Source organism: Oenanthe melanoleuca, chromosome Z, assembly GCF_029582105.1.
Source record: "Oenanthe melanoleuca isolate GR-GAL-2019-014 chromosome Z, OMel1.0, whole genome shotgun sequence".
Taxonomy (NCBI): domain Eukaryota; kingdom Metazoa; phylum Chordata; class Aves; order Passeriformes; family Muscicapidae; genus Oenanthe; species Oenanthe melanoleuca.
In genome coordinates this window covers 23,647,907-23,661,144 of record NC_079362.1, presented here as the reverse complement: position 1 = coordinate 23,661,144, position 13,238 = coordinate 23,647,907, and the positions used below count along the sequence as shown (strand labels likewise).

General features: G+C 36.1%; 1 protein-coding gene across 2 annotated transcripts in view; it reads right to left on the bottom strand.

The window, feature by feature from the left end:
* Positions 1-13,238, bottom strand: part of GRAMD2B (GRAM domain containing 2B) — a 50,839-nt gene that overhangs the window by 4,232 nt on the left and 33,369 nt on the right. For both annotated transcript variants that reach the window (XM_056513545.1, XM_056513546.1), the window contains exons 2-13: positions 13,013-13,135; positions 10,943-11,024; positions 10,566-10,632; positions 9,540-9,643; positions 6,021-6,116; positions 5,268-5,339; positions 5,066-5,146; positions 4,324-4,435; positions 2,561-2,683; positions 2,279-2,366; positions 1,686-1,787; positions 47-140 (exon numbers count right to left, since the gene is read on the bottom strand). In XM_056513545.1, the coding sequence (XP_056369520.1) occupies positions 47-140; positions 1,686-1,787; positions 2,279-2,366; positions 2,561-2,683; positions 4,324-4,435; positions 5,066-5,146; positions 5,268-5,339; positions 6,021-6,116; positions 9,540-9,643; positions 10,566-10,632; positions 10,943-11,024; positions 13,013-13,135 (1,144 nt within the window). The remainder of the gene's footprint in view (positions 1-46; positions 141-1,685; positions 1,788-2,278; positions 2,367-2,560; positions 2,684-4,323; positions 4,436-5,065; positions 5,147-5,267; positions 5,340-6,020; positions 6,117-9,539; positions 9,644-10,565; positions 10,633-10,942; positions 11,025-13,012; positions 13,136-13,238) is intronic.

Sequence of the window (13,238 nt, the reverse complement as noted above, 5' to 3'; positions counted from 1 at the left end):
GACCTGATTGGTTTATTTATTATTGCATTATATCTTACGACGTTACCTTTTCCAATTTTCTGAGATTAGCAGTTAACTCATCACAAACAGCATCAGCATTAATTTGCAGGTGAGATCCCAAATCTTGGTGCACTTGATGTCTGTCAAACAGAATGAAAAAGTAAGTGTGATATACACGAAAAAAGAGGAAAACAGAACTGGATACACACATAAATGGCAACAGAGGGGCAAAATTGCAAACTGTACTTGTTTACAGAAAAAAAAAATCACTTCTTGACTACATTTTTTATGTGATCTCATTTTCCAGAAGTTTGGATGGAACACTTGATACTATTTCCACTGAAAAGTTCCGCAAGTTCCATATCCTGTGACTTGGAGGAAATCGGAAAGCCCAAGCCCTTGACACTACAGAAGTGCACACTAGATGTTCCTTCCTGTATCTTGTACTGTTTGGGATCAGAGCAACAGAAACAGGACTTTCATGTGTTAGTGTAACGCTGGGTTAGTGTTTCTGAAGAGAGACACAGTATTCTGCTAATAAAAATATGACAGAAGTAAGAAAAAGCCTTTTGACACTGCCTACTATGTGAGGCAGGCTTACTGCCTTCTTGATTATGATTTGGTAAAATATAAATGCAAGGCCACATAGATGGAGCACCATCTTGTTCCTATCCCTTTTTTTATGAAGAACTTGGCTCTGTCTTCTGACACATGCAATCTGCTTTCCACAGATGACAGCTGAGACCAGTTGGATCATAAACAGCACAGTCATTGTTTGATATGGCCGCAAGTGCAATGTCAGAGTGACCTGTTTTGTCATGGATGGGTAATCAAAGAAAGCTGAATTTAAAAGCACACTTATGCAAGCTAAATTTGAACCACTTTGGAAAAAGTTCCATCATGCCTGAGACAGCTCTATCTTGAATTTTATTTTTCCCCTCTCTTTTTCATGTGGTGCTTCTCCAGCTCTCAGAATTTCCACTCATGTTGCATGTGGGTGCAGGTTTTCCACTGAGTTTGCAAATGACTTTTGAAGCCATATTTTCAGAGCAGCTCAGGGAAAAATCTGTTATAAGAAGGGGAGAAGAGTTAATGCAGAATCTAATGCTCAATAATTTGATTAGTTTTCTCAGCAGTATTCAGTTTAACTTCCTTCTGTCCTAAGACAAGAGCAGGGAGCCAATACAACTTATAGAGGCAAACTACTGTGGAAAATACACATACCTCTGCACTGCCTCTCCATTTAATATTTGTGTATTTTCTATCTGTGCAACACAGAGACAAAAAAAAAAATCCAATTAATAAAAACTAACTACAGGGGCGATGACAGCCATGACTCTAGCAACAGAAAGGAATTATTTATGTAACTATGGTATATTTCCCTATTTCCTCTTCAAATACACAGATGCCTGTCCCTTAGTGTGTTTGGATTTTGTTTTGATTTGATTTTGTGGTGTGGGGTTTTTTATTCAAAAGGATAGCATATCAGCTTCTAAGTGGTATTTAGACAGCACAAAGCTTTATACAAGCAAGACAGATGTATTAACTCAAAGAGTATGAAGTATGTCTCTATTATATTAATCAAATTACACTATGACTGAAGACAGAAGTTACACCTTTTTCATGGAATCATTGCTCTGGAAAAAGATTTTAAATCCCCAACATTTTCTGAGAGTTTAGCTTACTCCTTAATATGTGAATCAAAGGCTGTCATGGACATAAGGCGTTCCTCCAGGACACTGATTTTATATCTCATGTAGAAGGTAGAAAGTATTAAAACACAAACACTGTAGGAGAGAAAAATAAAGTATATCAGTTAAGGAAACTTTAGCAGTACCTGACAAATTTATTGTTAGAAGTCATTTAAATTATTACTTGTATATGTTCAATAATAAAGGTATTGTTCTTAGAAACATTTCAGGAATACCATCAACGGTATTCAGACAGTTATGAAAATCTCAGACCTGCATATATGTTTGTTAAGTGACATGCAAAAGGAACCTCTGCAAGTACTTAAACCTTTTTAACATTTTCTGAATCAAAAGACTCTTCCCTTTTAAAAATCAATGGCCTGTCCATGCAGGCTTATACAGAAATACCTATATACATATATATGTATGTATGTATACACATATTTTGGGAAAATGTAAATGCCACAATTCCCAATAACTTCCTTTTTTCAAATGAAGCTTTGATTATATCATCATGCTTACATTGTATCAATCATGTAAACATAGGAAAACCCTAGTTTTTGACAATCTTGCTATCACTAACTTACAGAATTGCATAAAATACGAGTACATGGTTCAGAGATAAGAGCTTCTGAGACTTCACTCTGTGGAGGAACCTGAAGGCTTCAGAATGGCCTGCAAGGGAAAGAACAAAGCCTGAATTTGAGCAGAGCAGACCAGAGAATATAAACAGTGTTTTGAAGAATGCAACAGATAATGCAAAACAGAGGGAGAAACTAGAAATAGATCTTCTGTATTACGTAAACTGCCATAATTATGCAAACTAATCTCAAGTTATTCCAGCTGAAGATCTGTCTTTGATTTCCTACCATTTCGAGGACTGTTTCGGGCTTTTCCATCAGGCCCACGTTTACTATGTGCATCTGAACGAACAGACTTGGCCTCAGGTTTGGAAACTTTCAAGTGAGTCTCTGTTTCAACAACGTGATAATCTGTCAAAAGAAAGATTTTCAATAGAGGTGAAATATGAAGTCAGAGGAAATTGTCGACAGCACATGTTGGTCAAAAAATAGAGGAAGAGGAGAATTTTAAAAGGTGCATTTCTATACATTTGGGTAAAAAGCAGCAGTTGATTTAGTATCTTTGAAACAGTTTATATACTAATTCCATATCAACACAAAATAAAAAGAAGCACCTGGAATGAAAGAAGATGATGTATGTGGTATTTATAGTCCAGATCTTTTAAACGATGACAACCCATGAAAACGTTGAATGCTACTACTGAATTTCCTGGCAGAAGATTATAGTCACAAAAGTAATCTCTCAAAAGGCCTGAATTTACTAGAGTAATGATTCCAAATTACTTTAATAGCAATATCAAATGGGGATAGTGCATTGTTACTTTAAAAAGTACATCACAACTCTCTTTCCTAACTGTATTTAAAAATGCCAATGATATCTTGAAAGAAATGGGACAGAAAAATCTAATCACACTCAGTTTTATGCTCTACTTGCTTATTCTGGACTTACTCTAATGATGCACAAGAAACAACCATGAGTGACAGATGTGCTACCTTTCACCCCTGCTTTCAATTCCTTTTCCTAGGATGGTTCTCTGCCTGGATATTGGTTTTCATTTGTGGAAAAAGAAAATGGAATGGTATGAAGTAGTTACTAGCCATCAGGAAGTAAAACAGCAAGTCAAAACATTATTCAGAAGCACTTCTGTGGCATATGATGACACCACAATTTACTGAACAGCACCATGTCTAAAGACAGATGCACAGTAAATATGAAATACCAATAAAAGCAAATAACTCCAAATCATTCTGCTGAACGAAAGACCCAGAGCAAAAAAGCAGAGTTAATAAAAAATAACGTGACAGAAAACTGCTATAAAAAATGACAATATCTTTCAAAAGTTTCTTATACAAATTATAGTCAAGATGGAACCCAGAGTAATAGCAGTTAATATCTTAATATATGTTAATTGTACAAGAAAATATTCTAGGTTTTCATAATAACATTCAGTGTAAGCTACACAAAACAAGTATTGCTGTGCTCATGAAGTTATGAAGTATGAGTTATGAAGTGAGTTTCAATCAGAACAGCTGCTAGTTAGTGAAGAACAGAGAGACAACAGATTGCAAAGAGTGTGGTAAATAACGAACAACTTTGGACGATATCTTCAAGTACCTTAATAGCTGAAAAGAATAAAATGAGTGTTTAAAAAACCCCACAAAAACACAAGTTAAAAATAACCTTGATGACCAAAAGCCACCACTGCACAAAATGTTATTTGTGTACATCAGAAGTAACATTAAACTACTTAAGAATGGGTTTTGATTGTTCACTTTTCTTTTGTGTTTTAAAGCATGAACAGTTCCTACATTCTACCTCTGCTTGCTTGGCTAAGCAACTGGAACCAACAGCGACAATTTAGATTTGCTGATGACCAAGTCATTGCCTGAGTCTGGATTTCAGAGGGCTATAGCAACAGAAATGTAAGTACTGAGGCCTTGAGGAAGACATCAAAATCCACATAATCCTCCAGGACCGTGAAAAATTTAGATTCTGCATCAGAAATGGATACAGAAGCAAAACTGAGAGCTAGTCCATTCTTCTCACTCACCTTGGAAGCATTCCATCTCTGGTGTCTGTGAGCCTGTGCTGCTGGACTCTTCCATCTCTTGTCTTCGCTGCTGCACTATTCCATCCAGATCAGAATAATCCTCATTGAAATCCTGATGGAGAGAACAGATCACAAAAAGGCTCAGCCACATTCTAAATCTAAACAATCTAACTTCCTCTAGAATCTGAACCAAAGATCAAAGCCCTAGAACTGCTTAACCAGGAACAATCTCTGATATCAAGATGTTGAGATCAAATTTAAAAGTAAGCTCCATAAGATCACCAGAACTCAAGCTTCATCTCCTGCCTTGTCTATAAGACTGTTAAGTTAGACAAGTTGCAAAGTCCAGGACAAGCAGTAATAGACAGACTCGGGTCATCACATGTGCCTCCATAGTTCTTTCAGATGACTGGACTGTTTTACAGAGGAAGGTTTGCTACTGGAAACACTTCAAAAACTGTTCATGGCAGACTTTACGTCAGAACAGTGAAATCTGACTGCTAGACAGAGATATGAAGAACATACAGACCTTGAATAAATCCAAAGCATATGCACATATATAATCTGCACATCACCAGATAATTATGCTAATTGTTCCAACTATTTTCTAGTGTTAGAGATTCATGGAAATTTTAGAAACAGATAAAATTATTTCCTTCAGTTTCCTTTCTTCAGGCATTATAAATAGTACTTGCAATGAAAGATGCCATGCAACAAAAGAACAAACTTCTAAGCCATTTACCAGGGGCAGAGTTCTAGGGCGATCAGCCCTGAAGCTGTTTTCTGCAGAAGAGGGATTTGGACTGTTGCCCATGCTTGTATCCTGAAAAAAAGCAGCACTGTTAACAAGGAACAAAAGAAGAAAGTGCCTAGTATTTCACAGCAGGATAGCAGTAATAATGAACACAAAGCTACATACCATCTTCATTGCCACTAGTACTTACGTCAAGATGTCTACAGATAGATTTTAGTAGCTTGTAGGTGGTATCTCTGGAGAGTAATGAGACAAACATGTACTGCAAAACAAAAGTTCCATGACTGTTTGCAAAAAAAAAATAAAAAAATACACAGTCTTCCTTTCATCTAAATAAAACTAGACAGGTGACTTCACTGATCAAGCAACAGTTTTCAAGAACTTTAGTATGGCAGGAAAAACTGGCATTCCTTCAAAGCCTACGACTTGAGGTTTATCACACAAACAGAGGACAGGCACATAAAAGTTACCATGTTCTGCTGCATAATCCAGATCTGTTCTTTCTTCTAAAAACACTTTTCATGCTATGTTTTACCTACCCCTTAAAAAAACTCCAAACTTGCTTTTATGTACTGTTTCCTGCACTCAAAAAATATTTTTGCAATGAAAATGGATTGTTTCTGAAGCTACTTCTAGCATCATCACATTTCCTACTGATTGATGCAATTATAATTCCTGAATATCACTGTAAGCAACCGTGTTTTGTGTGTCTAAGGTATGACTGGTTAGGTAAGAGATACAAGAAAATGGAGGAACACTGACAGAGCTGTCAACAAAGCAGGTAATCTTCTGTGCATGCACCTCCTGACTCAACTATTTCAGTTCCTCTGGTGCTATGAATTCTTAAAAAACAGTGGATGAAAAATTACAGAGACCAAGTGGCAAACAGAGATTCTGTTTTATATTTACTCACTGAAATACCATTGTCTCTACCAGTACTTACCCTGTCTGTCACTGTTGCTATGATCAGAGCATTTGGCACAAGAAGGGCAGTTTTGGTTTTCTTCAGAAGTGTCACTGACAGCACAGGTATACTAATCTGAAACAAGATCAACATAGCATTCAAATTCCAATACTCACACACAAATCTATATCACACTCTCTCCTGAGGGGCCAGCCCAGCTACTGGGATAAGCCAGACCTTCAACATCCACCATTTAAAGATCTCTCCACTGCATTTCTGGTTACTATTATTTCATGTGAAATAAGAAATAGCAATATCTGAAACCATACCTAACTACTTTTACTTCTGCTTTTATAAAATGCTAATCCAGGCTTTTGTCTGTGTCTTTCTTCCCTGATTCCTTATGGATCTCACAAGACTACAGGCTTAGTGAGCTGCAGATCAGCAAAACGAACCAACTTTAAAGCTATGCTTCTTCATTTATAAACCAAATATTTCAGAACATATCAGACAAGATAAGCTTGTTGAATAATGAACATAAAAGTCTTTTCTCACTTACAGGTTTGCAACAAGCAGGTGAGTAAACAGCTTGTCCTTCAACAGGGTTGAAAGACCCAATACTGACTTCAACTGATTCTTGTGTGTGTCAAGGAGGCAGTCTACATTTACAGTGAAAAGTTCTCAATTTTCCTTCCTGCTTTGTGCTTACATCCAATGCTGTTAGCTTAATGTCTGCTAAGTTTTAGAGTATTTCACTTCTGATATTCTGCATGGGCTTTTCCTGTAAATCCCAGTTTACAAAGGTAAAAAAACCTGGTTGGAGACAGCGAGTTGAAAAGCCTGGAGGTTTAGTGAGTCAGGCATATATAATCCTGGATATGTATATAATTTAATAAACATGGATAATAACATTCATGATTAAGAAACAGATCGTGTTAAAAATACCTTTGGCTCTCAGAACTACCTATGAAATTTGGAAGCAAGGTTAAAAGTGTCCATAATTATTCAGTTAGCAATTGCAGCACAGAATTAAAACAGTCCACTGGAGGAAAATGAAGTTACTCTGTGCAGTTTCTTGTTAACTTTTGTTTAGAACAGTAAGACAAAATCATGAAATGAAAAATAGTACCAGATAAAAAAAAAAATCTTTGTGTATAATAATCTGGATGCAGAACTGCCAAATACTGTTTGAACAGAAATTCTGCTATAAGCTACAAGAAAGCAGTGTACAATTTTTCTAGTTGGCTCAGTTCACAATTCACCTTAAAGAACTTTAAATCAGAGATGTAAATGGCATTCTACTGTGTGTAGTTTTGATGGACAACATTAATGCAATCAAAACTAACATGTCCATTCAGCACTTGCTTATTGCACTGTTCCCACAGCATTAGATTGAAAGGGTGGAATCACTGCTTGAGCAGAAGTACTTTTATCTGGAACAATAGTTATTTCAGAGTAAAAGGTTTACCTGCAGTCAACATAGAAAGTAATTGAAAAGAGTAAAACAAAGTCTAAATCCAAGGAAGACTCAAGGCAAACATACATCACCAAATTAGAGCTACCTGGAAAGAAAGTCTTTCAATGCCTATATAATCCTGCAGAACCAATTTTCTTCTGAATACACACAGTGTCTTTACTGCATGGTCAAAGCTCCTGAATTGCATAGCTGTTCCATGCATGAAAGTTGTCAGTACAAAAAAATCTGCAGGTAGAATTCTTGTAAAAATTTAACTGGAATGTGTAGATCTGCTGTTTCTCACAACAAAACACTTTATCCCCAAACTTAAATCATTTTACAAGTTTTAAACAATAGAAGCTTTGTGTCTTGGAAACTTTGTCAGTGTATCTGACTGCTAAGAATGTTCCATTTCCTGTCCAGCTTGATTTCCTCCTTCCTCTCACACAATATCATTTTTCACTGTATCCATAATTTTCCAGCTTTTTTCTTTGTGGTATTTCTAAAAGCTGAACAAAGCTGTAAATAAATTTTAAAGATTATCCCCTTCACTCTTAATTTTCCCCACAATGTTTTCTGAAAATAAGACCCAGAACTGAGCAATTAGCAATATTGTTAAAATTACATTTACAGTGTTTATTCTAGCCTATCTTGTAAAATGCTTCCACTTTTCAGCATATATGTAAGTATGTATATATTCCTGAATTTAAAACTCTGTTGACAAAGATAATTTCCTAGTACAACATCATCATCATTCTGCATCTTTTTTTTCCAGGTTTTTCTACTCAGTAAAGTTCTACCATATTCTTGTATACCTACAGTTTAGTTGAAATTAGAAAGCTGCTCCACAGTTTGAAGCAGTTACATTTGTTCATGGTGAACAGAAAATTGCCAGTACAATAGCTTAAATTTTAATAAATTGCTAAGATAGCTGTTACTAATATTGAATGACAGAATTCAACCAGTTGTTTTTTCCTTTGTGTCACACAGCTTTCACAAACATATACACCATCCACATTAATGTACTTCTATGACTAATAGAATCCATTAACTAGAAATCAACAATAGTCCTGGGCCAAGTGGTGGAACACAATAACCCACAAGGTCACTATGTGCTGTCAATAATTTTAAGCATTCTTTAAATCTACTACACTTTATAAAAAGTCCTTTAACAACAGATGGTATTCCATTAAAATAGTTGACCGCACAGAAATGATAATTTCAATTCCTAAAATGATTTCAGCATTCAATTCACTGAATCTAACCATGAACTTTGTTCAAGGATGCACCTGAAAGGAAGAAGCCAAAGAAATCCTTGAAGCAAACTGATCTTCCCCAGAAGAGGTCAAAACCAAAGCAGTTTATGTAAACAAAGCACACTCCAAAAGCTCCAAATCAACAGATCCAAGCCTTTTTTTTTTATTGTATGCATATCATCCACCACAGGGGTACTAAGCTTTAGGTGGATCACCAAGAAAGACTACTTATGATCTTCCCAACAGTTCACGTCTCATTTCTAATCTGCATACTGGGCTCACAAGTAAAAACCATGCCAATTTGTTTTTCTTATCCTGTTCTCTATTATGCAAAATGGGACTGGAAGAAAAATCCTTCAGAGAGCTTTGCTACACAAGTCAGAAATCAGTCATAGTTTTTCTTCCTTAACTTCCTTAATATGCTTGGTCCTTCTCTTCAGTAAACAACTATAGTCTTGGAGCCCTTAATACTTTTCAGCCTTCATTCCTCCTCCTCCTCCTCCTCTTCCCCCCCTCCTCTTTTAAGTACTTACCTCAGGACAAACATTTTTGCAATTTGTATTACATGGGTTTGACAATGCCCTCACTGCTGCTGGTCAGACTCTTTCCTTTCATCTGTTTCCTTTCATCTTTCAGACAAAGTCTTTACACAAGAGATATAATCTCTAATAATAATAATAGTGCTCACTTCTAGACTGCATTCTAAACATCACTTATAAATACTGACTGTATTTAATAAAACTTGGAAGTATTACTATTCTAGCTTTGCACAATAATTTGAACTTCTGGTGATGAACAAATTTTTAAGAATAGCATTACCGTTCTATACATAAACATTTTACTAACCTTAGTGTCTTTACCAAAAACCTTGGAATGGAAGCAAATCCAGTTTTCAGAAAGGAATAACTTTCCTTGGTACAAAATTTCCTTCTGCAGAGCACAGGTAAAGCCTGAAACAAATAGATATTCTATAATCTTGAACGTAATCACAACCCAAGCCAAGCCAATTTGGCTTCTGTTTTGTTCTTTTTACAAAGCTATGATATGTTTAGGTTTATACCTTCTGATTAACATTGTCAAACCTTGAAATTTTGAGTACATTTAATACTGACAAGCTCAGAGGATGTCACGGGCCTAAGTTTATACTCAAAGTATTTGAAGGACAATAACAGAAATGAGTACAATTAACAGTAAAAATTACTTAAATGTGAAGAGTTTAATGAAAGATTTTGTATTTAAACTTCCAGCTCTATGGCCATTGTCTAAACTAGATGTCCAACAAAGATACAACACATGTGAAGTAATACTGCTTTTACTTCACAGACATTTAGCAAACCATTTCTCACTCACGAACCACCTTCCCTTTATTTCTTTCAAGAAACATTTCCTATACATATCTGTGTAGAATTCCCTTCTTATAAGTATTATAGATAATAGTAAAAGATTTAAGCATTTAAACATCCTTTTCTTACTAGTGTTTTTAAATATTAAAACATCATCAACAGCAAAAACTCAAGCTAATCACTTGACCAATGCTGTCTCAAGTACTGCCTTTGTTAAGGAAGATTCAGAACCAAAAAATACTGCATTAGGCAACTCTCCAGGAATGGCAAAGTGGGCTACAATTTCCAAATATCAACAACCTGACTTGGGGTGACTAAACCAAAACAATATCAAACATGTAGAGATTTAAATTTTCCAGGATTACAACAAAATGCCCATTGCAGTGGATCAAGGCCCTGCAGCTCTAAGCAACTGGAGTTAAAAGTTTTTAAAATTTAGGTAGCTCCTCTTGTACATCATCACATTTGTTGGGTAACAACATTATCTTAGGATCCACAGCCAACAACAACACAGGGGTTAAATACTTACTTTGTTTCAGTGGCTCATCAATGGGAACATCTAGAAACAGCTTATGAAAGTGTGCGTTTGCCTTCAGCTAAAAAACAAAAAGCCCCACAACAAAAACACATATACTTTATTAGACAGTCTGACAACCAAGTGACCTGCTCCACTTCTGTCCTCCACACACTTTCCCATTCTTCCCACTTGTTTTACAAGAAATCATCATTCTTTTCTGTATGGCTATTAACTATATTCTGCTTTACTCAGACACTAATACACTGACGAAAAAGGAACCTGTGTCCTTATACAACCATGAACTACAGTGCTGCTAAACCAAAGTCCTGTCATGGTAGTTATATGTTTACTTTCAATCTATGTGAGCAAACAAATGCTCTCTGTCTTACCTGATTTGAGGCACGTTTTTTCCTCTCAATCTTGGAATCACTCTTGATTGTCAGGACTGGACTATCTGTGCTGCTCTTGGTTCTGAAGATTTAAAGCATTTGATGTAAACCCAGCATCAGTTCATTGGCCTTATAAACTACCAACAGGATGTGCTTTCCCATGGAACATATTAATCCTTTAGATAACTTATCCAATTCACCAAGAATCATGCAGAGATTAAAAGGAGTATATATTTTCTTAAACTGTGTCAGTCTGCTGACTATGAAAGTCTAATGAAGGTCTCCTTTAAATTTAGAAGGGGTATTCTAAATAACCAACTAGTTGATATGGAAATAGAAAAAGTTCAAAACATTTTTACAGCTTAATGAATTATCACATTACTTAGCATCACCTTTGTTTTTGTGCAACATATGAAATACAAATACTAAGCAAGCACATTCCTTACTAATGCAAGATAAAACGATATAAAACTTAGTAGTTGAGGTGGAAGGCAGTGTACAGAAAGCTGTGAACTTGTAACAGAAGCTGAAAGCTGATTTGAAAAGTGCAACAAAGAAGAACAGGTGCACAAGTCAGAGGATGGCTATGAACTGTGTAGTATAGTGTAATGAAATCATTAAGACAGCAGCCCTACAGGAAATAAAATGGAATCCTGAGTTCCAGTTGTATAGGTAGCTGTACTTGTACAGCTCCAGCCATTTATACTGGAAAACCAAACACAACCTCAAACAACTCTATAAAAAACCAGCCAAGTACAGATCAAATTCTGCGTGTATGGCTGGGAAAATCAGTTTTGCCTACTTTGTCCAGGAGGAATTAATGGCATGGATTGTTCAGAAAAACAAACAGAGAAGTGGGATAACTTTCATAAATCAGAAAGAGGAGAACACTCTCTCTGAGAGCTATGTGGCACAGAATAATTGCATATTAACATACTATAAAAATCAGGTAGCTCTTTTTCAGAGGCCTCAGATGCAAACTGAACAGCAGAAGAAAAAACTTATCACAGGACTCATACAGAATGACCTGAAAAATATGTTGTGCTAAAGATACAACAGGGAAATAAAAGTCCTACGAAAGTTTCCATTACTGCACCATATGAGTGAGAGGAAGAGAAACCATAAGCGCTACAGAGACACTGCTAGAAAGAGATTGTATAGCAATCTGACTTAGATGTTGACTTAGGCAGCAGAGAAAGTGGATGCTTATCTCAGGAGATCCCTCGTAGAAGGAAACTCTAAAATACATGAGTACATGTATTTTTGTACTTATGTAAAGTATAGGTCAAACTGAAACAACTAGTAAGCCTGACAAAAATCTTATGTTTATCCTTCACTCAAAGTAGTAAACTACAGGATATGAGAGATAAGAGTGCAACATTTGGAAAAAAGTGATAGCATATTCCTTCAAATACCGTATCCTCAGAGATGCTTCATGAAATTAAGTGGTGTTTTAAAAAATATTTGCCTTGTGACCAAAAGAACACTGTCAGGCTGAACACAAACTTTTGCACTGACTGTTGAGTGGACAAAGTGAAAAGGATGCAAAGGTCAAGCCATCCACATGGGATTTAGCATCTTTTAGAAGCACTTAAAATACATTCCAGTTCTCCAACAAAAGAAGAATGAGTGTCTTTGTGGGACATAACAAAAACCTGATGCAATATACGGCACAGAGTCCAAAATTAAAACTTACGTCATAGTTTTACTGTGGACAATCAATATTCCTGCATGTTCTGGAAATAGGCCAGGACTAAAACTGCAGCTCAGTTTGACTGCCTGTCAAATTGATTATGAAAGGAATGTAACTAGCAGTGGCACCAAACAGTGCAATATATTTTTTCCTTGAACACAGGAACTAAGCCAGCTCAGAGTCTAAATTCTATTGTGACTGCTTGCTGTGGGTAACAGAGCAACCAAGGAAGGTGCCTGGATTCCAATTCACTTGCATACTGTGCAAGCCAACCTCCACTAGGATATCTGATAAATATTGTAACAGTCTAGTTTTTGAAGTGGGTTGCAGCCATTCTAATTATTGTACTAGAAGAAAACTGACATTTCTGACATTACCTAGCAACATCAACTTTTTTCCGGTCATCAAAATACTCCATTTCACTGGTAGGGGTCTGCAGTGACACAGTGGGTGATTTTCCAGCCTTTCTTTTTTCATCAGTTCCATTTTCTCCATCTGAACTGCAGGGGGAAAAATAAATAAACAAACAAATAAATAACCAAAGAAATAGAAGAGTATATTACACAGGATTTACAGTCATGTCGAATACCACTGCAACATGCT